General features: G+C 42.4%; 3 protein-coding genes across 12 annotated transcripts in view; all 3 read right to left on the reverse strand.

The window, feature by feature from the left end:
• Positions 1-26: 26 nt before the first annotated feature.
• Positions 27-1470, reverse strand: LOC112069839 (Ig-like V-type domain-containing protein FAM187A). Its single transcript, XM_024137215.2, has one exon. The coding sequence runs from the start codon at positions 1459-1461 to the stop codon at positions 166-168; it is 1296 nt and encodes a 431-aa protein (XP_023992983.1). The 5' UTR covers positions 1462-1470; the 3' UTR covers positions 27-165.
• A 317-nt stretch (positions 1471-1787) lies between these two features.
• On the reverse strand, positions 1788-9668 carry LOC112069841 (coiled-coil domain-containing protein 103-like). Of its 10 annotated transcripts, XM_070438730.1 has the most exons (11): positions 9135-9312; positions 8637-8781; positions 7520-7610; positions 7167-7291; positions 6769-7022; positions 6541-6665; positions 6356-6424; positions 3991-6220; positions 3014-3160; positions 2700-2838; positions 1788-2333 (listed from the first exon to the last, which is right to left on the reverse strand). In XM_070438730.1, exons 9-11 carry the CDS (start codon positions 3157-3159, stop codon positions 1788-1790), a joined length of 831 nt encoding a protein of 276 aa, XP_070294831.1. In that variant the 5' UTR covers position 3160; positions 3991-6220; positions 6356-6424; positions 6541-6665; positions 6769-7022; positions 7167-7291; positions 7520-7610; positions 8637-8781; positions 9135-9312. The 10 variants fall into 10 exon arrangements, with proteins under 10 accessions (XP_070294831.1, XP_070294833.1, XP_070294830.1 ...); XM_070438732.1 differs by lacking the exons at positions 8637-8781; positions 9135-9312 and adding an exon at positions 9556-9668; XM_070438729.1 differs by having other exon boundaries at positions 8644-9312.
• Positions 9669-12268: 2600 nt separating this feature from the next.
• LOC112069842 (integrin alpha-3) overlaps positions 12269-25323 on the reverse strand; it is a 42495-nt gene continuing 29440 nt past the window's right edge. Inside the window, exons 4-26 of the mRNA XM_070438736.1 lie at positions 24522-24765; positions 21611-21706; positions 21064-21295; positions 20669-20862; positions 18810-18898; positions 18459-18595; positions 18212-18289; positions 17991-18058; positions 16990-17126; positions 16658-16804; positions 16317-16414; positions 15930-16098; positions 15450-15533; positions 15238-15317; positions 15019-15096; positions 14805-14907; positions 14543-14719; positions 14179-14301; positions 13842-13955; positions 13627-13725; positions 13288-13413; positions 12869-13036; positions 12269-12358 (exon numbers count right to left, since the gene is read on the reverse strand). Of these exons, the coding sequence (XP_070294837.1) occupies positions 12929-13036; positions 13288-13413; positions 13627-13725; positions 13842-13955; positions 14179-14301; positions 14543-14719; positions 14805-14907; positions 15019-15096; positions 15238-15317; positions 15450-15533; positions 15930-16098; positions 16317-16414; positions 16658-16804; positions 16990-17126; positions 17991-18058; positions 18212-18289; positions 18459-18595; positions 18810-18898; positions 20669-20862; positions 21064-21295; positions 21611-21706; positions 24522-24765 (2781 nt within the window). The 3' untranslated portion in view covers positions 12269-12358; positions 12869-12928. The remainder of the gene's footprint in view (positions 12359-12868; positions 13037-13287; positions 13414-13626; positions 13726-13841; positions 13956-14178; positions 14302-14542; positions 14720-14804; positions 14908-15018; positions 15097-15237; positions 15318-15449; positions 15534-15929; positions 16099-16316; positions 16415-16657; positions 16805-16989; positions 17127-17990; positions 18059-18211; positions 18290-18458; positions 18596-18809; positions 18899-20668; positions 20863-21063; positions 21296-21610; positions 21707-24521; positions 24766-25323) is intronic.

The raw sequence follows: 25323 nt of genomic DNA on the forward strand, positions 1-25323 counted from the left end.
AGATTTTTTGACACACATTCCTACATCATGAGCACACTTTATTAACACACTTTCTTTCTTTAGCTAAGATTTAGACAAATTGGAAGTAAAGACAATCATACATTTCACAAAATGATTTGTTCAAAATAACTCAAAAAGAAATCTCATCGAGTGTCAAGCAGATTTCTAGTATTTGGCTACTTTTGGTCTTACTGTGCGCCAAGTATACTTCAACAGGACTATCAAAACAAATACCCCAGTCATCCCCCCGTAGCAGAGGAGAATAATCCTCAGGGCATAGAGAGACTCAGGGTCAGAGAGCAGACGCTTGTGGCCCAGACGGTAGTAAACCCCCAGCCTGATCTCAGCAGCCCTCTTCCCCTGGATCCAGCAGTAGTAGGACCCTCTGTCGTCCTGTGTTGCTGGGCTGAAGTGCAGGTGGTGGCCTGTGTCTATGAACAGACGGAAGGTCACGTTCAGACCCTCCATGTACTGGGAGCGATAGAGAGGCCTAGAGCCTTGGTCCCAGGCTACCGCGTGCTGAGGTTTGGCTCCAGGGCAGGAGAGGATGAGTGGGGTGTCCACTGGGTGGTTGTGGTAGTAGACAGGGACTCCTTGAGCTGCTTGGTCGTTGTAGCCCAGGAACTCCAGCAGGGCCTGTTGTTCTGGCTGGGGGATGGACTTGGGGGGGCAGGGGACCTGGCAGCTCCGCACCCCCAGCTCTGCCCCCTGGTGGTTGGTCTGGGTGAGGCCAAAGCGTTGGGGTACAGCRGAGGAGCCGCAAGAGGCCACCGTCTGAGATGTCCACCTGTAGCGCACGTGGAGGTAGTCGCTCTTCACGTAGCAGAGCCCTACGCGAGTCTGCTCACCCCGGACGCCACAGCGGTCACACACGGACCACGGCCAGAAGCTGGTGAACACCTGGTAGAGTGGAAGATCCTGGTTGGATCTCGAAGCCGCCCTAGCCGCCATTGCTGCTGCTCTCCCCCGTCTCTGGGCACGACTCCAGGGAAAGGACACCCTGTGAGCCTCTTGGACGTCCACGTCATAACCATAGAAGAAGTCCCCCTTGGTCGTCCCACAGAGGTAGTGGCCCGAGTCTTCCTTCTGGGCCCTAAAGATGAGCAGGCTGAAGAGGCGGATGGAGAACCTGCTCCGGAGGTCCCCTCCCCGGCCCACTTTGGATGAGTCCACCACAGAGGTGCCCTGGAAGTCAGTGAGGGCCCTGGTGTCCGGGCTGCCCAGCTTTTTCTGGTAGTACCACACCACAGAGTGGGCCTCCTCAGGCTTACAGTGACAGGGCAGCTCTATGGTCATGTCAACCAAATAGGCAGCATTGTCAAACACAAGGAAGGCAGGACAGGCCCTACTGGCAAAAATGTCCTCCTTGTCTTCAGGGGCCTCATAGGTAGACAGTAGGGAGAAAGAGAGGGTCTGGAGGAGGAGTAGCAACAGGGACATGTGTTTTAAAGGGTTCATCATGTCCCTAGCCCCATCGTTGTCATCTCAAGTTATCCTTAGTCTWTCTAGATATGCTATGAAAGGGCCATTRCGTATTCTAGAATGTTCAGAGATSCACAAAGAGATTCTCTGGTTACCATGGTAGTTATTGTCATTTCACTTTGACACTGCATTGCATAGTGGTGAACATTGTCTTTCATATAACTTATACATATTATACASTTCAGAATAAAGAACAAACAAATTATATTAAAGTTTTTGCAACCACATAAAGCTCTACAATGTATAGTAACAGTCATTGTTATTTCTGAAAACAATAAGTCCAATATGTGTTTGTGTATTGTTTCTTACTGAGGAGGAGAGACCGTTTGAACCCCATACAACTGCATTATACCATTTAAAGTTTCAGTATCACTGCTTCTTCCGGCAGCCTCACTGGTCTGTCCTGGAAACAGAGTCTCTGGCTCAGCATCTTGTGTTTCTTTAATCTCTTCCACATTACTTCCATGGACAATGACATCCCCTTTGGATCCTTTGACACTGCTATTCCCTGCTGCTGATGMTTTCCTCAGGTTCTGAAACAGCTCTCCACATGCCTCCCTCTCAGCCCGGCTCAGGAGGCACATATTGAGGCCAAACCTGGGGGTCTTKGACAGCCCCTCCAGGACCCCTATCACCGTGGCCTCATCCCCAGGCTGGAGACCACTGGAAAGGAACACAAGAAATTCCCCCAGTAGTCCGAACCCCACCTCAGCCCTGAAGATGTTCCGAAGGCCCTCTCCCCCTAGGGAGAGCAGGAGGTTGTATTTATCTTCTGGGTTTTCACTGCCAAACCTGCGCCAGTCCCGGCTGAACTCTGATGCTGTCCTGGGCTGGAACTCGGACAACGGAGGCTTAAAATAACATACAGGAGACATTGTGTGTCAATTACTAATTTAATGATATTGTTTGTTGTTCAGATTGCATTAATATGCTTTGCATGCCTGTTTGGTAACATCCCTGCCCTATAGTATGAATAGAACTTGTCTAATATAAAACTAGGAATCTATATCCAGGGTTCTCCCCAGGATTTTTAACGGCAATCTAGAGGAAAAAAAACCCACCCTACTATGGTGTGGYGCTTGGCCTTAAATTATATTTCAAATATAATAAAATGACAGTGGCGCAGCCMGTCCACAAGGTGGCGCCGCACCACTCATATAACCCTGATATTAGAATGGAGAGATGTTTGTGTTGGTGTGTGGTGACAGAAGTCTAACCTTTAGGCCTATTTCATCACAGCTAGTCTGGTTCTGCCCTTTGTCAGTGGAGGCGAGAGCATTCCAGGGCTGTTTGCGAGGAGCTCCGGCTTTATCCTTCCTGTCCAGTGGTTTCAGGTTGGATGCCAGGACTATGTCCCTGAGAGGGTTGAAGGTCAAAACAAACTTCATTGATTTAAGACAACATTTAAATTATAATGGGTCATCATTTTTTTATGATGAAAAAACATACAGTACATATGTTGTCTATTAATTTGTGAAACAACAGTGTGTAGGATATTAAATTGAAAAGAGAATCARCCTAGCCATCTCACCTAAACTCCTCGTAAGTTCCGACCTTCTGGTGTAGAGCMCGAAACTTTGCATCATTTTCTCTTTGATATTTCTTGTCCGCTTCAACAGCAGACTGCAACTCCCGCTCCAGCGCTGAGAAGTTTATAACCTCAGGAGAGTCAYCCATCCTGCGAGACAAGACATGACCCGGGAACCAACCAAAGAATCTCTTTTTAGTTCTGTGACGCAGACACTGTACTCAGAATTGCCTGACAATCAGACTGTGATACTGTACCTCTGGTACAGTCTGAGATTAATGTMATATCTTTGTTTGGRAAATKTCCTATCACAAGCTCTACAAGCCAGAATGTTGAATAMAATTATATTTTGACTTACTTTACTGGTTGTCCGTGYGGTCTTTTTGCAGGTAGGAATGTGAGACAATATCCACAGGAAAGAATGATGAAATCAACTTTTCAATGCAGTAGTGGCTTCAGATTTCGATCCCTTAAAGCATGCATAGGACCATGCACCCACTGGACACAGACATCAAGTCAATTCACCATCTACTCCCCATTGGTTGAATGTAATTTTATTGAAATGGAGTGGAAACAATGGCTGAATCAACCAGTGATTGCCTAGTGGGTAAACACATGCAGGAGCTTGGCAAGTTTGAATGCATGTATTTTCATATTGTGCACGTGCTTCAGGTGATAGAAACCTGAATTTACTATTTTTCCAGGGCTTTGAAAAGTTGATTTAATTACACATTCCTGTGGATGTCTTTACATTCCTACCTGAAAAAGGACCAAGCCACAGTTAAATATAATTTAATTCAACATTCTGGCATGAAGAGGTCTTGAGAGGAAATGTTTCTGATCCAAACACGTTTATGCCGAGTCGGGTCTTCAGGCTATACGTCTCAGAACTGCTTGGAGAATTAACTCCAACTACGTTGCCAGATAGAAACCTTTATAGACTACATTTTCTTTCATTGATAGCGCGGTGGTGAACTTACCTGAGCTTTAGGTTAGCTAGCTAGTATTATTTTGATGAACAAGYTTAATATCTGGACGTTGTTGTTGGTATGTTGTTTGTGCTGTAGCCTGATGCAAGTCCGTGTCCCCTTCCTCAAACACACGTCGTCACCATGACAACTTGGGTAAGGAAGGTACTATTTTAGGCTGGTTGGGACGTCCCTACACCATTGAATTTGAAAATGAGGTAAGGATTTGGGGTTACGGTTAGGGTTTTAGCAAAGATAGCAAAGATGTTTGTTATATCTGTGTTTTAAGGTGGGGACCTTCCAAGGATCCTGGATTGCACGATCCGTGTGAAAAGCCCATGTGTAACACAACTTCAAAATAAAGGTTCCCCACGATATGAGATCCAGCAACTAATTTTTGTCCASAATAATGAACATTAGTTCTTGGTCCGTATCATTGACGTCATACTTAAAAAAAAAACTTTGTTCAGTCCTGTTGCACCTTTGAGAGTTTCTGGGCTTTTCAATGATATCACGTGTGTCTCGGCGTGCGAAATTAATAACTTTCTCTCACTGGTTCGTCAAATTGGCTGCCAATCACAATTACCACATTTTATGGTAAAACGAAGTTGTGTGTGTAATTACAATTTTTGTGAGTTTGACATTAAAATAGTTTTTAGTAAGGAAATATCTCAGGTATAGCTTGGGGTGTTTTCAAAAAAGTTGTATAATTTATTCACATTAAATAAGAGCTTGTTTATAAATKTCTAATGTAGAGGACATCAGGGTGTGCCAACTGTTATTTTCTGTACACATTTACTGTAATGCTACATTTTTATATTTACTAACCAAGTCCTAATGTCCACATACATACATATATATATATATGCACACAATATATACATAATATATATAAGGCCTCCCGAGTTGCGCAGCAGTCTAAGGCACTGCATCGCCGTGCTAGAGGCGTCACTACAGAACCGGGTTCGATCCCAGGCTGTATCACAACCGGCCATGATCGGATTAGGGGAGGGTTTGACCGGGGGGACTTTACTAGGCTCATTGCACTCTAGTGATTCCTTGTGGCAGGCCGGGTGCCTGCAGGCTGACCCGGTTGTCAGTTGAACAGTGTTTCCTCCGACACATTGGTGCGGCTGGCGGGTGCGTGTTAAGCAGTGCGGTTTGGCGGGTCATGTTTCGGAAGACGCAATGATCAATTAACCTTTTAAAATGATAAACTTGGATTAGCTAAAACAAYATGCCATTGGAACACAGGAGTGATGGTTGCTGATAACGGGCCTGTACGCCTATGTAGATATTCTATAAAAAAYCTGCCGTTTCCAGCTACAATAGTTATTTATAACATAAACAATGTCTATAYTGCATTTCTGATCAATTTGATGTTATATACAATTTTGTGGCTTTTCTTTCAGAAACAAGGACATTTCTAAGTGACCCCAAACTTTTGAATGGTAGTGTACACCGGTATAAAAAAATATATAAATAGGCATTTTATATTTAAGACTCGGCAAAGTCATGACAACTACTGTTTTGGTTCAGTGATAGTATAGGCCTGTAGGTCTACAACTGGGTTGGAAGAACAGCTTTTTAAAGTCTGATGGTTCATCAACATGGAATCAATTTCCAAAACATATGAAATTGCAGAAACGTCTTAAATTGAATGAACGTAAAACCAAAAGGCAAGAAKGCAATACTGAAATAGCCACTKGTTCTGGTGTTGTAGAGKCCACAATGCATTGAAATAGCCACTGGTTTTGTTCAAGGCGGAGGAGACCTAGAGCTGGTAGGCAGATGGGGGGTGTTTGAGGGCAGAGCGCTAGTGCACTGAAGGTCACAGATGGTGAGCAGGTGGATGATGGGYACAGGGGGCCACTGATGTTGACTTGCTTTTTTTGTGTAGTACTCCCAATGTCCATGTGTTATTCCACACACTGAGACATTCAATGGGGTGCTTTCCTCTCCCAGCAGCATGTGCCATGTCCACGCTCTCCTATGGAGCWCTTTGCRGGKCGTGCCCGTCCCCGGTGAAACTTTGCTGTTGGTCCAGRTTTGGTTTTGCCAAAGTTTGATAGAGTGRCTATGAGTTCACTGTCTGTTTTCATCTYCTTGAAGCTGGAAACAAAGGATGCTACTTTARGCCTGAAACTCACAGGATCCTCCCTCATCTTCTTTTTGAGGTCTTCAAAGATCTCCATCCAGTCTTCCTCTAACGTCACCCCCTCAGCTGGTTTTCCAGATGTACCTTGAAGAGCATTACAACCATAGTATTAGAATTACAACCATCATTCAGATTACCAAATGAGTTATAGGTATACAGTCTTCAAATTGAAGCCCTTCACTTAATATCAGATATATTGTGGTGACATTGTAGATTTACCTGAGCCGTTTACAACAGAAACGGGAGCACACTCGATTTCAACAGTGTCCTCAGAAGCGTTGCCACAGTCTATTGTAGGAGGAGAGAATTACAACCATCAGACAACCAGATTGTTAGTCTTCTATATTGCCTGTCAGGGATAATGTTGCGTAATTGTGGATTTATTCAGTTATTGAGGAACATACCGAAAACATTGCATTCGGGTGAACATTCTTCTTCGTTGCAGTTATCCAGATTCTCGTTAGAATCATCAATCTTCTTCTCTACATACGATGCAACACATGCTTCTTTGAAAAGCTTGTGGTACAATCTGTAATGGACAAATGAGGAACACACCTAAAGCAATAGATTTCTGGTGATAGCATTTAAATACACTATATGTATCAGCAGTTGAAGTGTGTCAAGCAACTGACTTGTAGCAGAATTGAAGGTGGGGCTAATGGAGCAGTCCACAGAGGCATGCACATGGTTGTCTCCATACTCCACTTGCAACTCATATTTGATCATTTTTAGAGCTGATGAAAGAGAGTGGCCTATTTCAAACAGCTTTGTCAATTTCTCAATGGTGTCCGCTGACACATTTCACCTCTTCAGCACCTGTCAGACTGTGGTTGTCGTTATTCCTTAGACACCCATGAAAGAGGTAACCTTTCTTTCATATGGAGATCTGCAGACGTACAATGAATGGGATTAAAATAAGCGAATTTCAAGCTACTTTCTGAAAACAGGAACTATTAGGCCTACTTAATAACTTTGTTTTGACTCGTCTTATGATAGTGTGGGTAAATTGTGTTGCACTTGTATTACTAACCTTGATTCTCTTCGTTGGGTATGAATAGACCTCTTCGGGATGAAGTACCTTATTGCACCACAACATGTGTTGTTGGTACTTATGGCCGAACTGGACCTTGTATTATGCTGGCATTTTAGGTCCACCTGTAGAAGAAGTAAATCAAATGTTAATTTCAAATTATGTTTTTTTAACATGGGTCAACTTACTCTTATTACGTTTCATTGTATGGCCCTTGGAAGCCCAGGCTTCTCATGTTTCAATAGTCAAGTGAACGAGACAGGATTTGGAAGGATGGCCACACGAGGCTATAGGCAGGTAGCCTAGCGGTTAGAGCGTTGAGACAGTAACCAAAAGGTTGCTGGTTCGAATACCTGAGCTGTCAAGGTGAAAACTCTGTCGATGTGTCCTTGACCAAGGCACTTAACCCTAATTTGCCTCAATTTTGCTCCAGGACCCTGTACCCTGAAAAAGAAAATTACTTTAACTAGGCAAGTCAGTAAATAACAAATTCTTATTTACAATAACGGTCTAACCCCAGCCAAACCCTAACAATGCTGGGCCAATTGTGCCCTATGGGACTCCCAATCGCGGCCGTTTGTGATACAGCCTGGAATCAAACCAGGGTCTGTAGTGATGCCTCTAGCAGTGCCTTAGACCGCTGCACCACTTGGGAGCCCACTATGACTGACTGTAAAACACATTTCACTGCATGTGACACTACATTTTTTTCTTTAAGACTCCATAATATTTAATCTGTGTGTTATACRAAGGAAAGATTGGTGTCATATTAAGCTTTACCGCTTGCGCTGTATTATGAGTCGTTTTTAGATTTTAAGAAAACATTTCTTACATTAATATAAAAAATTATCGATCTCTGCTAGTTTTAAAGTCATGGTCCATTTTATACAGAGAAATTGCATAGGCAATCACAGCCCTCCTTTTACTTGTATCATTGCACATCCTGCAAATCACCTGCAGAGGGCGACACATTTGAAACCACTTTCACATTCACTGTTGGTAACGCTTACAAATTGGATCTCTAAAACTAGCAGAGATCCCACTCTGGAACTTTGATTTGCCCGTAGAGTAGCCTACATTATGTTCAACGCTATACTGAAAAAAAATTGCCAAATCTAAAAGTTTAAATTTCCAATATTTCGTGTTTAGAATTTTCAATATTCATAAATGAATTGCTATTGAAATCAAAATACTACTCACATTAGAACAAGCGGCAACGCTTCATATGACACCACACATTATGGTGTCTTATGAGGCCTGGGTAAGGCCAAAATGTCACAAATGTTCCAATTTCAATTAATTATCAATTATGCTTTAAGATACAAAATATATGTCAACAATCCTTCCTCCAAAGGACCCTTCTATGGATTAAATTTCGTGAAAATCCCCCAAATCATGGTCCTGTTTTTTTCTAGTTTCATCAGGAATCACCCTGCTATAAACGGTTTGATACATAAGGGAGGAATTTACTCTATACTTGTTAATCCTGTCAGCATTGGGATAGGTATTTTTCTCCAAGKCAAGTCTGATGTTCTCTGGAGTCCTTCAACCACTTGTGGACCTCTTCCTCAGAGCAGTTTCAACTTCTGGAAGGATCTGAAATGTGTTTCTCCCACTGGTTGGTATGAGCAAAGTGAGGTCATAGTTCTCGGCCTAGAGTCTTACAAATGATTAACCAAGTTTGTTATCAAACTCTGGTCCACGCACATGCACTGCAAGCTGCGCGTACATCCAACGCATGCGCATGGACCAGAGCKAGTCGTCTACTATGCATACCTTCATTTACAGTCATTGAGGCATTCAGAGAAAGGTTTGCCTGGGGTTGGTATAATTTGTGGAACGTTCCAACGAGAATCTGTACCAAAAACTTCGTAAATAACAAGGTTGTCAACAAACAATGCATTCAAAGTTGCGGCCGAATAAGACACCGGGTAGGGAGAGGGCTATTTCATTCAATTTTTCACTCACCACGTTTATTCCGAAAATGTCTGTTCTCACTCTGGTAGCCTATGGACAAACATTACGAATAAGCTACGTGGTGAGTTGATCGTGCTACTTTGTATGCGTTGTTTGTTGGCAACCTTGTACTTTACGTTTTTAGAACAGATTCCTGTTGGAACGTTCCACAAATTATACCCACCCTAACAGAGTTATGACGTTACCTAGGCTGTATCACATCCGGCCGTGATTGGGTGTCCCATGGGCGGCGCACAATTGGCCCAGCGTCGTCCGTGTTTGGCCGGGGTATGCCGTCATTGTAAATACACATTTGTTCTTGACTGACTTGCCTAGTTAAACAAAATACAAATAAAACGAGCTGCCGTTAGCTAACTCCGGCTGGCTACAAGTTGTTAGCTAACTTGATCCTGCCTCCAAAGTGTGTGGTCACCTCTGCGCGATCACTGTCCTGTTCTTTTCATTCACAAACTCTCAATATTTCCTCAAAGATAATTTTAWGATAGCTCGTTTGTTTACATTKAGAGGTAACTTAACCTCTGACTGGGGAATCATTTCCGGTGAAATGTATGTACATTGAGCCTTCAAAATAAAGGTCCCCTGTACATCAATTTTGTGTCCAGGGGACCTGTTGTGTTATAAATGATAGTGTAGAAAGGACATACAGCATGTAAAAATACTTTAATATAAATGAGGTRCAGAAGTAGACAACAGAAAAAACAACAATGAATTGAACCATCATGGTTGAGTATACACATAGAAAAAAGCATCAGTGACGCTATACAAATAACTACAAACAGAGACAACAGAACAGCATTAAACTGCACTCAGGCAATTGGCCCCCAATTCCCACACCACGTACCAGCTGTTAATAGCTGTCCTTTAGGGAGCTTTGTAGGCTCACACTTGACATTTGTTTTTTTTAAGCAACCCACAATAAAAAACATCACAGTTTACTATAAATTACTACAGTACATACTTACTAGATAATACTACAGTACTTGCACTATAATTAAAGTAAACTGTAGTATACTATACTACACACCGTAGTATCCCTTGATCATGTGTAGAACTTACTATAGAATGTTGTAGTATACTGTGAAATACTACAGTAATGTATGCAAAAACACTACACTTTTTGAACTACAGTAAATAATACAGTATTTAATTTGCATATATCTATTCCCTTCCCCCATATCGCAATTTGTGCCACTGAAAAAAATTTGAAACCTAAATGCCAAATATAGACCATATATTTTGCCCCTACAGGTTACTATCCATTCAGATACCAATAGGTTATGGAACATGTAGTAGTGCTCCAGTAGGTTTCCTAAAGGAGAAAGCCTCTACTTMTTTGTAAAAGAGAATAAAACAAAAACACTATAGTAAATACTACAGTAATGCCTGCAAAACCACTACAGTAAATACTATATTATATACTACAATATTTATATGATAGTTAACTGTAAATACTGCAGTAAACACTACAGTGAATACTACAGTAAAGTCCTCAAACACTTGAGTGAATACCGTAGTATTTATAACATAGTATATATGCTATAGTATTTTTTCATGTGGGAATGCCTACTTTCACTATGTCACATACTAACAAAGACATGTATACAGTTAACAGCCAAGCACAGTGCTCCCAGTCCCAAATGAATTTGGTGTATGCCGTTGATAGTTAGGAGAGAGTTCTGAAATTATAGTCCTACTCTCTATTTTCTAGATTGATCATATTATTTTACAGAATACACACAAACAAAGCAATCAGACAACGACCAAACCATTAGACCTGTAGTTTACAATACATGTACATGGAATGTTTTGAAATGACCCCAACCTCACAGTTCTCTGTGATTGAAACTTCTCCATGTTCCTTTCTTCTTGGTTCAGGAGTGGCAGTAGTGCCTTGGAACACTACTGTGTGAACCACTTCATCAGTCGATCTCTGATCCATTCCTCAGAATTAGGCCACTGGGATCAAACATACTGTACTTTCTATTGGCACATTTACATCCATCACTCAACTTGGGCTCCTACAGTGTAATACATCAGACAATTAATGTAAACAAATCACGTACCAGTTTAAAAGCATCGTTTTAAAATCGTTTTGAAAGCATTTCTATTCAAACCACAGTACAAAATGACAGGACGTGCAAATATCAATCGGTTCCATTTGGAAAGATCAAATCATAAGATAAAAATAAAGCGCTTTTAGCAAATCTAAAACTGTTTCAAATTAGTCTTTTACAATCCACATACAAAAAAGCACATTTGAGTATACAAAACATTAAGAATACCTGCTCTTTCCATGACATAGACTGACCAGGTGAATAAAGGTTTAAGCTATGATTTAAGMTATGATTTAACCTTATTGATGTCACGTGTTAAATCCACTTCAATGAGTGTAGATGAAGGGGAGGAGATAGGTTAAAGAAGGATTTTTAAGCCTTGAGACAATTAAAACATGGATTGTGTATGTGTGCCATTCAGAGGGTGAATGGTCAAGACAAAATATTTCAGTGCCTTTGAACGGGGTATGGTAGTAGGTGCCAGACGCACCGGTTTGTGTCAAGAACTGCAACGCTGCTGGGTTTTTCACGCTCAACATTTTCCCGTGTGTATCAAGAATGGCCAACCACCCAAAGGACATCCAGCCAACTAAACACAACTGTAGGAAGCATTGGAGTCAACATGGGCCAGCATCCCTGTGGAAGGCTTTCAACACCTTGTAGAGTCCATGCCCCGACGAATTGAGGCTGTTCTGAGGGCAGAAGGGGTGAGGTGCGCAACTTAATATTAGGAAGGTGTTCCTAATGTTTGGTAGCCTCAGTGTATATTCTTATTTACATCAAAACAACTAACATTAAAAGTACAATTCTAGAAAATAACATTTCGGTCCAGAGCATTCAATCTTGTACACTATAAGGAATGTGGCAGTCATAACACCATCAGTCCTGTTCCCAATAATGTCCACAAATACAGACTTGCGCCCAGCCAATGCATATTGAGATGKAGTTTCTCAATAAGAGCAGTGGTAGTGTTGAAGGTATCAGTCAGTAGTAATGCTGCATTTCAGTCCAGTTTGTGATCCAGTGCTTCTTTCTTTTATTGGGGTTTGGCTCCTCGATGAGGAATCCCTCATTTACCTGGTAGCGCTCCTCTTTGCCAATCTTCACTCCCTGGTGTATTGGCATCATCTTGAAGTGGTTGGGCCGCTTGAAAAAGCCACACTGTGGGACAATGGTAGACGACACAAGGTGAAATTTTGAAAAGCGTAGACTTTGGGTATTATCATGTTATTTTTAAAAGTATTTCTACTATTGGTGCCACCAGTATACATTTTGTGATGCAATCTCAGTCCCGCTGTTGTTTAGATACTTGACAGCTTTCTAATGTAAACACGGGTATCATGAGATATGTGAAATATATGATCAAATCACCACACAACCAATAGACTCAAGCTCTGCAAAGCTGTTTAGGTAGGAGAAGAGACTAAATAGTTAGCAATGGGGAAAGGGTTGGAAAAAGAGTTAAATAAACATATAAAAGTCAATCAGACAAGTCGCAGCCTCTGAAATGCTGTTTCCCCTGTGGATAGATACTCTTGATTAAGAGAAACCATTAGATCATTTATAATTTGACAGCAAGAGAGGAAGACTGAAGTTAAGGAAAGCCACTGCAAGCTGCAAAAAGCCGTTGGAAGCTGCAAGGAGTCACAGACGGAAGGACTATTATTTTACCGAGGAAACCCTGTGCATTGTTCCAGAGGCCCACAGGGGGACCTCCCTCCCCCAGCCTCACTACTCCTCAGTCAGCCTCTCCACCTCCGACGGCTGGGTCTTCATCTCAGCTTTCTGGGCCTTGGCCTCGTACATCTCCCTGGTGCTGGCCCTCCTGAAGAAGCCACACTGAGGAGGGGAAGGCGGTCAGAATAACAAGTCAAACAGGATCCATTGTGGATCCAAAAAGGTGGACCTTTCGAACCAGTGGACAGTAGAAGTCTCGCGGTACCCGTACCATCTAACAGTTTGTGTGGATTTGTTGTTGGAGGCGAAATTGAATCTCCATTCTCCTCTTGCTGCTAATGTCAGTGCAGGATATTTGTTCAATTGGACCTAACTGGCAGACCATTGCAATAACTAATATACTGGATCGTTACCTTCCACATAAGGAGGATGATGAAGGCCAGAAGGAGGACGCCAGCGACTGCAGACACGATGATGATCCACAGGGGAACCTGGTACGTAGACTCCTCCCCCAGCTCTGGGTCTATATTCAGGGTGAACTACACAGGGGATATCAAACAGAGGACATTAACTATGTCTGCATTTAGGCTATATGTAAAAGTGTATCCTCAATTATTATTCTGTATATTCCTCCGCTATCATGTATCATCATCAACATCATCATCATACAGTAATCATCATGGAAATTACCTTTAAATTAGTATGGATGTAGCCTAGCTTTTGTTACAGTATGACTAGTATGGCGTCATTACCTCTGTGCTCTCAGTGTTCATCCTGATGGTGGGTTTGTCTGTGACCAGTTTCAGTGTGGCCTTACCATTCACTGTCACCCGCCACGCTTCCCTGTAGTCCTATGGAAACACAACACATAMACAGGACGTTATTGGTACACCCATTCCAGTCACTCTAATGAAGCTGGGGAGAAAGTTCACATTAAGACTAGACCACTGTGCTTTGGTGACTTTACCTCCAGCATGGTGCTGTTCCACACTCTGGCCCTGACAATGATTGTCGCAGTGTTGTTCATGTTGCGGAGAGGGCAGATGAATTTCACACAGTGAGCAGTGCCCGTGACACAGTCCTACAGACAACAGCAGTTGAAAGGGAGTTAGCACCAGTACACCATTTGGGCATACACATTTCAGTTGAGTGCATAATGTGACCGACGGGGTTCCAACCCAGGTCTCCTGCTCACCAGAGGAGAGCATTAGCCCACTAAGCCAAAGCCTAGGCATTGGCTCAGGGAGACAATTCAATGCTTCAGGTTCTAGGCTTATGTATAAGATGGTGGGGACGGCCCTCACCAGTTTAAAGGACTTTTTGCGAGTTCCCTTCAGATTGAGGGAGGCCTGGGGTTCTCTGGGGTGCACCTCCTCTGTGGAGCCCTCCTCTCGCTTCCTTCTCCTTCTGGCTTTGCTCTCTGGTAACTATGAGGAAAAGGAAAACAATCAAAAAGGCACAGACCTCATAACTAAGTGTTATAATATTGGAACTTAAAAGTAGCTGTTTTTTAGGTGTTATATTGACAACAACATTATCAACTGTGGACCTGAAGTCCATCTGAAACCATAAAATTGGGAACACATTAACGTTAATATACCAGCTACTGGGATTCTGAATGAACGAAACACCACTGAAATAGACCTGATAATACCCCAACAGGTTTACCATGAGTTTGAGTGGGTTGACGATGGCTCCAGGAGGCACACAGTGAGAGTCTGACGTCCCTTTGGTCTGGATCTCCGTCAGGTACAGCAGCCACTTGCCATTGGCTACCTCCCAGGGCCAATCAAACTCCACCTCCAGGTTTCCAAGGCTACCCAGCGGCTTCCCAAGAACATTCACCTATGAGAAGAGGCATCATAGGTAAATTCAGGATCCTCAGAGATGCTAGCAAGGATTGTTTTTTAGGTAAAAAAAATAATTAAACCTTAAATGTGAACTCCACAGGACTTCCGACATCGCCGGCAGTCTTCATGCCCGATTCTCCCATGATCTCCCCACTGAAGTGAGTGTGATCTGTGTACTGGGCACTAGAACAGAGGCAGTAACACTGAATCAGATCCCTGTGATATACAGTATGGTGCTACCTAATGCCTATAATCAAAACATGCCCTTAAAATGACTCAAAACCATTAACTTACAGTGCAAAAGACGCCTCCAGTGTATACTCCACCACCATGACAAGAGGCAGCGGTTGTACATTGCTCTGTTCACTCAACCTGAGAGAGGACAAAGGTTGAGAAGCAATTACATGTCACAGATGATTGTAGCCGGGTCAGTCCAGAAGCAATGCCGTGATGAGGGATGGTGTATGTAGGTAATGACAGTAGGAAGTGTACATAGAAGAGAGGGACATTTACGTGGAAAGCTGCAGCGTAGAGCGAATCTCTCTGGTGTCCAGGCTGATCTCAGACGTCTGAAAGATGATCAGGACCTGATCCTGGAAAACAGAACGTGGTAGAAATCCACATTTAAAACCCTATATATGGTACCATGTTCCCATCCCACTTGTATTGTATCCGCTGTGGTCCAGACGAAGTAGTGGAGAGTACTAGTTTAAACTAGAACCTACCATCTGGTTGCTGGTGAATGGGTTCCCCAGCTCACACAGTACAACCATATCCTCTGCTGAACACTTGATGGCTGGGTTGTTGTTCTGTGGAACATAGGCAACCATTTCATGAGGAGAGAGGAAGTAGTCATTTTTGGGACAACTAGCAAGTAATCGTATCTATAAATCACCAATCAGAGAACCAAAAACATGTGGTTGTTTACTTACCCATAGCTTAGCATTAGCATCGTTGCGTGCAAAACAATGGGTGTGATAGAACTGTTAGCCTTCTAGCTAATTAACTCTGTTACGCACCATAATAGAGGCTCCGCGGTGAAGTTTCCCCTAGGCACAGGTCTAGGATCAGCTTCCCCATCCTCAATCCCAACCTTAACCAATAGTAGAGAATATGCTAAAATGACCCAAGATCAGCGCCTAGGGGCAATTTCACCCTATTACGCCAAAGAGCGACACCAGAGTAGCACAGCATAGCAGGCTTACCTTTGAGCGAAAGGCAGAGTAGATCAGTGACGGGGGAATGGTGACGTTGAGCATGGCATTGTGAGCGTCCTCTGCCGGTTTCCCTGGCGACTGGAAGTTGGTCACGTCCACGACCAACATGACCTTCTTGACACTGGCGCTGTACTGGAGGATCTGGTGACCATCATGGCTGTACAGGGACATTCACAACAAACAGAGTTAACAAAGATTACATTTTCTCTTTGATTTGATGTCTTGGTCACTCTAAAAACGACTTACAGTATTCAAAGTCAACCTCTATGGTTTACGTTCCTCTCAAGCCACCAATCATATAGCTGATGACACTTTGAACTATCCCTCCTATACCTCTAGTCATGATCTTTGATCCCTGACCTCTGATGACTGTACCTGGGAAAAGGTGTCTGCTCTTCATTGGCAAACTCTGCCTTCATGTGCAGGTTACTCTGGCACGTATTGTCCGGGCCACAGGCTTTCTGGAAGTGAATCTGCGGKAGGGAGGGGGATAGAGAAAGAGGGGAGGGAGAGAAAGAAGTTGAAAGCAAGTATACTTATTCTCTATGGAGCTAATATTATTTTCATCAACAGTGTACAAAGCGTGGGCAGTAACTGAAGAGGCACACACACAAATAGTATAGTGGAGATTCTGTGTAAAGGGGAACTTTCAAAACAGTATTATGAGTAGTCGCACCTTGGTATCAAACATTAACTCAGTAAACATTAGGTCTAACCTCCTTTTTGACATGGCTGGCCTTTCCCTCACTGAGCACAGGGAAGGCATCCAGGTTCTGCAGGGACTGCCGGGCTTTGGGATGCCCCTCATGGAGGGATACGTTCAGGGAGAAGACTACGGGCTCCACCTTGTCTCGGATGGGACTCTACAGGACAGACAGCGAGACATGGTTAGGGTAACTCCCTTTGCTATTTTCAAGCATTTATCCAACACATCTCAACAAGCAGATCAACAGTAATGATACAGGGCTTTGGCCCTGGAGCAGGAGATGAATTCAAAACCAAACCCAGTCCATGGTCACAATAGGTTATGTCGGTGACAGTTCCTTACCACTAGTCCGAGCCTCAGCGTTTTGCATTTGGCAGATGGCATTGACAAGAAACCAGTGTAGCTGTCCAGGCCATTGTCTTGGAAACGGACCCGGTGGTTGTGCCGTGTTAGGTCGGCTTCCACAGTGTACTTCACAGCTGAGAGGACACGGGACAAAATGCTAGAATACATACTACAGGGAATTTCATAACAATTATTTATTCATTCATTCAGCAGCTTTTATCCCCATTGTTTGAATAAAAATGTGGCTTCAATGAATAAAAACAATAAGAGCAAGTAGGCTTTGTGTACATTTGAAATCACATGAAACCAACAGTTGTGTTTGCGTACATACTGTGTGCTAGACATAAGATCTATTTAGATAATAATATTAGTTATCTGTCATTTGATTTATGATTTTGGTTACAAAGGAAAGGGGACAAAGCCAGTGATGTTATAAAAAACATGTTTTTTTAGATGTTATGTGTGTGTTTCTTGACAAGCTCATATGTTCAAGGGTAACAATGGTGGAGTTTGTTTTGCATGGCCCGGGTGGGTGGAGAATGGTCTAAAATGAGCCAACTCCGCCCACATGGGGTACGGGAAAATGCAAGGCGAACTCCAACAATGTCTTGCTAATTTACACCCTCCTCCCTTTTGATGAACAACCTGCACTAATTGGCTGGACTGTCTTGCCAATCAATCACTTTCACCAATTAGTTAATAGCTAGGCACAAATGAAACCAACAGTCACAATGGCCCTTTAGGACTCATGTTAACGCGATGCATCCTCGGCTTACAATTGTACCTTGGGGATAAATAAACTGTATTGAATTTAAATCAATTGAACCAAATTTAATTAAATTGACTAAATTGAATTCCATTAGCTCCGGAAATGACATTCATACATGTTGGCAATCTTGTCATAAGATCACTTGAATGACTGTTCTACGCTAAAATAGCAGTTTTAGTGTGAGAGCAGTGGTCATCTAGTAACAATGTTGTAACAGAACCACACTCACTGACGTTCTTCCTGAAGTTCTTGTCCCCAGTGCTCAGTGTGTAGTTGAAACAGACCTCTACCTCCATACTGCAAACACAGAAAAACATACTCAAATGGTCAGGGATTCCCTATTCAGGGTCCTTACATGTGTTTAATCACTATTGCTGAAACATTGAGTATCCTCAAGCATTGAAGAGAGATCATTATGTCCAAATAACATTATACCAAACAAAATCTTACCAGTTGTCACAGTCTTTCGGGTCCACAATCTCTGGCGTCACTTCAAGAGTTTTAATGAGGTGAATGACTGGGCGGGCCCTGATCAAATAGACAACATGAACATATACCATACATTAGGGATTTATGGTTGATACAATAGATCTGCTGTGCATTAAACAATATGTCTAGTCGAAGGATGAGAACTGAGAAGGCCGAAAACACAATATATATCTAAATGCAACAACAGATCCTTGTTGGGATTAGCTACCTCAGTAAGGCTACGCGGTCGTCCAGTGAGCCGACCACCATGTCGGGGTAGCGGTTCTCATCCACATCCAGCCCTCCGTTGATGGAGTAGCCAAACGTCTTGAACCCACCTCCAGCTATATCCTCCCCCTCAATCACCTGAGGAGAGGGAGGTCAATACAATAACCAGATGTTGCAACAGAAATTGCTCCTCATCTGTTCAGCTCTGCAGCTCTCCTCCCCATGAGCCCCATAGGATGAATTTACCCGTAGATGCTGATCTGAGGTCAGTTTTTACATGTAATACCCTTACGGCTAAGGTTAGGAGTCAGGGAGGATCCTAGATCCTGTGCCTAAGGGTGTGTTTCCATACCTGACTGGGCTCCTGAGAGATGCCCTCAGCACTGCCTGTCCAGATGAACACCCTGCCTGTTCCATGGAACGGAGCGCCCACCGCAAAATCTGTGAAGAGAGGGAGGGGGAGAGAGAAAGAGATTATAGGCTCTTGTGTCTCCAACAAAGGTCTTCAAAAGCCTTGTTCCATCACTGAGTGTCAGGAATGTTCTATCCATTCAATTTAATGTCAGCACTCAGCACTGAGCCAATACTTAGTGAGAGTGAAATGTTGTCAAAATCCCATTCAAACAGCTTTGATTCATGTCAGAAAGGCACATGATAGATTTATAATACCAGTGTCATAGATTATGGTGATCTACTGTATAGTGTTCAGGACAGAAATGCTGTAAAAGGATATATGTGGCTTATTCTTAAATACTGTACTCTATCTTCTGAGAGATTAAAGGTCCAATGCAGCCGTTTTTATCTCAATATCAAATTATTTCTGGGTAACAGTTAAGTACCTTACTGTGATTGTTTTTCATTTTGCTAGGACTGTCTAGGTGTGGCCTGAGTGGGGAGGGGGGAACTGAAAACTAGCTGTTATTGGTAGTGAGGTTTGTAACTCTCTTTCTTATGTAAGGGATAAACGCCGAAGTTCTGTACTTTACCTTGGAAATGTGAGTGACGCAGCGAAGTTCATTTTTACAAGTTAATGTATAGAACGGAGGTGTTTTATCCTGCTTACACCACAGTTGCCAAAGAAAACAATACTAAAGCACACATTTACCGGTAGAAAAAAGAAAAAAATCCATTGATATTTCCATTTTTATAAGAGAATTCATAATTTCTCATATTTTGGTTTGTTTGATATTTATGGCCCGCGACCCAGTTGTTTGTTCTATATGTTCCGTAGTAGCCATGCTCGCTGGCAACGTCATTGTACCTTGCTTGCTAGTTACTATAGCCAACTAGCGATGGCTAACACAGTCACAACCTCCGTAGCCAGAATAACAGCAAAATAGCTGCATTTGCATTTGTTTATTAAGCTGTTTTCTATTGACATTAATTTGGATACATCCATAACGTTGAGCTGATGATGCCCGATTTAGCCAGTTCATTACGAGGAGATCGCATTGCTTATCAAACACTAGGCTAGAAGCTAGCGAAATAGTTAGTTGCTAGCAAATCTGCCAATATGACAACTGAATTGAAAAATACCGTTGCTGAAAACAGTTTGTCAAACTAGAAACGTGGAAGGATTTGACAGCATGGCGCGACTTGCTTTGTGACTGCAACATAGGGACCGGAGAAATTCATGTTCATCAATATGTCTCTGAAAAAGCAAAACAATGCTAGCTAGCTAACTAAGTTCTTCCTCGTTGGGCCTGCATTTACAAACTATCCAATTTCGGTTTGTGTGATTGTTGGTTTAGCTTTCTGTAACTTTGTAGCAAGTAAGGTCTGCATGTGTAGGCGTATATTGCGTCATTATTGCAAGGTGTCCGATATATTTTAAACTTTCCAGATATCTTTTCCAACTGTCCCGCTATCTGGTTTTAATGTCCATTCTAGAATGCCCTTCTAACCAATCAGAAACAAGTATTCAACAACGCTGTGGTATAATGGTCTATTAGGACATTTACAGCTGGTTGATGTCACCAGGCAGTTCAAAACTCCATTCCACCAAAACAGGCTGAAATTTCAGTCAGTTTTTCTAAACAGCTCTTACAATAAAAGTGCATTATCATAATTTTCACAATTTCACTATTTTATTCCAACCTCAGAGTGGAAGTATATACAAATCCCATTTTTGACTGCACTGGGYCTTTAACTACTTTCTATCCTTGGTTCTTTATAAGTGTGAGAAAATGTTGGTTTATTTAAATGTTTTACCTTGAAAGCCATCTTGGTTGACATCTCCAATGGCAGCCACAGCCATTCCAAACGCAGAGTCTCTAGGGCCTCGGAGTATGATGCTGGAGTTCTGCCGGAAGGAGCCGTTCTCGTTCATATAGACGTACACCGCTCCACCAAGCTCCTTCTTCCGATCAAAATAGAACGGGGCTCCGACGATCAGATCCATCCAACTACGAAAATGTGCAAACAAAGAGTGTTGTTTCATTGACAGGGTTCAGTCAATAGTATTTCAATTAAATCAATTCAGGAAAAATTTATATTGCAGTTAAATTCATTCCAAAATAAGCTAGACCAATGATTTAAAACAAGTTACTTATGTCCCATGGGGATTAAGAGGAGTAAGTAAGACTAAGTTATAATTCATACTGTACCCATCATTGTTGAGGTCTGCCACGGCTAGGGAGTTCCCAAAGTATGAGCCCATCTGCTCGCCTCTCAGGGTGAGGTAGGGTTTCAGCTGGTCCCCGTCCCCTGACGTCGACTTCTTCTTCACAGTCAGAATGACCGAGCCTTTGGCGTCGTCCTTGTTATCCTTAGGAGCCCCTGTCACCACTGTGTCCTGGCTCTGGCTGAGGAGGCCTCGGCCCTCTGCCACCGAGTAGCCTGGAAAAAAACAACAAACAACATRCTATTACTAACTTTAAAAAATACTATGTCTAACTTACGTGATCTTAATCTTAAGAAATTGTTCATAAAGTAGAGAATCTTGCACATGCGCAGAAGGTACGGCTGTTTAGCTATCGGGAAAATCTGGCCATGCAGCCACTCTGTTCTAACTACTACATACTGACGTACTAACAACATAGGTTAACTGACAACAGAAAACGCACACATCATGTTCACTGTTTACTTTAAAAACCCGTTGAATTCAAATCTGTATATAGAAGTGTCCTGGGTAAAGCAAGAAAAAAAGCGTACCTATGTAAATGTGCCGTCGATTACCAAAGTTGGGGAAGCTGCTTCTCTTGGTGTCATAGATGACATTTGGATTCATCCAGGAGACATGAACATTGCCTGAAATAGAAGCAGAACAACATTTTAGAACAAAATATGAAACAACCACAAAAACTGACACGATTAGCATGACAAGGACCATATGTGTGGACTATACCGCACACACAGACCAGGCTAACATACAGTCATGACCATAATTATTGGCACCCTTGATAAAGTATAAAAAACAATACAGGAAGATCCACTTGCGGATCCTGGCAGAGGATCCTCTGCCTCCTGGCAGAGGCAACCAGGTTTTTGGATTACAATTKTGTGGTACTGGGTAAAGTTCATGATGCTGTTGACCTTAACAAGGGCCCCAGGACCAGTAGAAGCAAAATAGCTTCATAACATCAAAGATCCATCAGCATATTTTACAGTAGGTATGGGGTTCTGTTCTGCAATTCGACGAACCCCCCCCCCGTGTGCGTGGCCAAAGAGCTCTATTTTCATGTCACCTGACCATAGTACCGGTTCCAATCCAAGTGCCAATGCCATTTAGCAAACTCCAGGGGGCCATACTTGAACATGAGAAAAAGTTTAAGCATCAGCCAATTAAAATCATCGACCTAGTTGCACCTGATCACAGGCTACATGTTAGCTATTCCCATCGCATAACCTTGTACATTTAGCCCTATGTTAACCCTCACCAGGTGGCCAGGATTATTTCTTTTAACAAATTTCGCATCAGCCTATCAAAGATCTTAAACTGTTTCTCCACACACCAATGGCATTTCTTAAACTATGTCAACCTGGCCACCAGAGGGATATATTTAAAGCTGTAAATTCAAAGTTTACTTTTGTTCCCCTTCACTTTGTCTGTCTCAAGTGTAGAGTACCAATAATGCATGATCATCGCATTCATGACTAGGCAACTTACTAATGTTACCAATTCATAAGCCTCAATTTGTTGGGGCATGGACTCGACAAGGTGTCGAAAGCATTCCACAGGGATGCTAGCCCAAGTTGACTCCAATGCTTCCTACAGTTAGTTGTGTTTAGTTGGTTGGATGTCCTTTGAGTGGTGGACCATTCGTGACACACACGGGAAACTGTTAAGCGTGAAAAACCCAGCAGCCTTGTAGTTGTTGACGCAAACCGGTGTAACTGGCACATACTACCATACCCCATTCAAAGGCATCTAAATCTTTAGTCTTGCCCATTCACCCTCTGAATGGCACACATACAGTACACAGTCCATGTCTCAATTGTCTCAAGACAAAAAATCCTTCTTTAACCTGTCTCCTCCCCTCCATCGACACTGATTGAAGTGGATTTAACAAGTGACATCAATAAGGGATCACAGCTTTCACCTGGATTCACCTGGTCAGTCTATGTCATGGAAAAAGCAGGTGYCCTTAATGTTTWGTACACTCAGTGTGTACAGTWACTAAATCCCACATTTTTGCTTATCCGTTTCACACACATCCAKGTGCTTTTACGGAGAAAATATAAAGGACTATACAACATTTAAGTGTATCATACATTGTGAAAAAAAAGTTGAAGAGCATTATGTCCTTGACAAATAGCTGTAATAGCTGAATTCGAACCGGATCTAATCACGGCCACCTRGTGAGATTAGCATAGGGCTAAATGTACCAGGTTTTGTTTATAAAGCCGTCCTGCATAAACTTCAGCCGTACCTGACTTCATTGTTAACATACAGAATAATGAGATACTAGACGCGGTCTCAGGGATGGCTAACTCTGGAGATCCCTTCGATCGCCACTGAGTTAGGTAAATCTGCTTTTTCTTTGCTCCTTACTTGAGGGAGGATCTCAAAAAYTCTCTGATATTGGATGAATTGGTGGCTCTAGGGCAATTCAAAAGGCTGACTGAGGTTTGTTTTCTATTATTGTGTTCTGCTTTYTGTGTTTTGATGTGAATATTGATGTGTATAGTGATGTGTRAAGTGTACTGATGTGTATGCAGGGCTCATCTGTGAAAGAGACATTGGTCTCAGCGTGACTCCCTGTCAAAATAAAGATGAAATAAAAAWWWAAAAAAATGTGATGAGAACAGCTAAATCAATTTTGGTTGCAGATGCAAGTTGCAAGTGGCATCATCTCAAGCAACTTTGCTGATACACAAAAGTTATCCAAACGTTTGGTAAATTGTAACAGCATCGATATAGACAAAATGCTGGCTGTACAATTTAGCTATATTTGCAAACCATGTCTTACCAAGCTAGCTAGCTAACCAAGCTAGCAACGAGCTAAGCTAGCAAGCTATATAGTGCAGTTCATGTTGGACTATTTCAGTTGAAACTGGACAGAGAAACATGTGGGGGGGGTGACACACCGAGCAACCCAGATGCAACTTTGTTGCAAGCAACATACATTGCGTCYAGATTGTTTCGTGTGATATCGGCTTAACATGTAGCCTTTGATCACATGCAACTGCGACAACAAATGTAATTGGCTGATGCTTAAACTAAAACTAAAAACGTAATGATCTGGAAGGATKCTGTATGGAGGAATGGCCTGAGATCCCTCCCAATGTGTTCTTCAATCTCATAAAGAATTTTACAAAAAGGCTCAGTGCTGTTATCCTCGCAAGGGGAAGGTGCCGGAGTATTGAAAACACGGGTGCCAATAATGTTGTACCTCTATCTTTGTGAGAGAAAAAAAAAGATTACTTGTTAAACAAAATATTTTTCTCAGAAAAATTATATTAATATAAAAGATGTTTATTGTATTATTTATTTTATACAGTTTTTTTCCCCTCGTCTTTATCAAGGGTGACAATAATTTTGGCCATGACTGTACTTAACTTTACTGACCATATTGTCCCTGTGGGATGTATGTTTTGCAGTCTCAAACAAATCTATGCCTACCTTGCCACTCAAAGCTGCCAGGTGCGCCCACGATGACCTCTGTGTCAGTGATGGCAGCAGAGATGCCCATGTTGCACATGACTTCGCCTGTGATGTCTTTAGTGTGGCTGCACACCTGATCAGGGTTCTGCCAGTGCATGTCTGTTTCATTATAGTTCAGGTCGTTACCACGGATATAACACTTCCCAATCATCTGACGCAGCTTCAATACGCCATGTAACTTCACAAAGCGATGGCCACAGGTCTGAGAGAGAGAGAAAGAGAGAGAGAAAGAGAGAGAGAAGGAGAGAGAGAATCAGATTTGATCCTCTTTGTCTTGGTCATTCAATACTTGGCCATTTAATCAAGTAGTATGATACAGTAAGTTGCCAGAGATAATCATTCATATCAATATTGAATGCAATTTTTGCTGTAATTTACACGAATCTGTTCAGTAAACTCAGAAAGGAGAGTTGCTGGTCTGGAGGGTCACCAGAGGATTGACTGATGGCCTCTTGAATCAATTTTTTATTTATTTTATTTCACCTTTATTTAACCAGGTAGGCTAGTTGAGAACAAGTTCTCATTTGCAACTGCGACCTGGCCGAGATAAAGCATAGCAATTCGACACATACAACAACACAGAGTTACACATGGAATAAACAAAACATACAGTCAATAATACAGTAGAAAAATAAGTCTATATACAATGTGAGCAAATGAGGTGAGATAAGGAAGGTAGAGGCAAAAAAAAGGCCATGGTGGCGAGGTAAATACAATATAGCAAGTAAAACACTGGAATGGTAGATTTGCAATGGAAGAA

Source organism: Salvelinus sp. IW2-2015, unplaced genomic scaffold, assembly GCF_002910315.2.
Source record: "Salvelinus sp. IW2-2015 unplaced genomic scaffold, ASM291031v2 Un_scaffold1131, whole genome shotgun sequence".
Lineage (NCBI taxonomy): Eukaryota > Metazoa > Chordata > Actinopteri > Salmoniformes > Salmonidae > Salvelinus > Salvelinus sp. IW2-2015.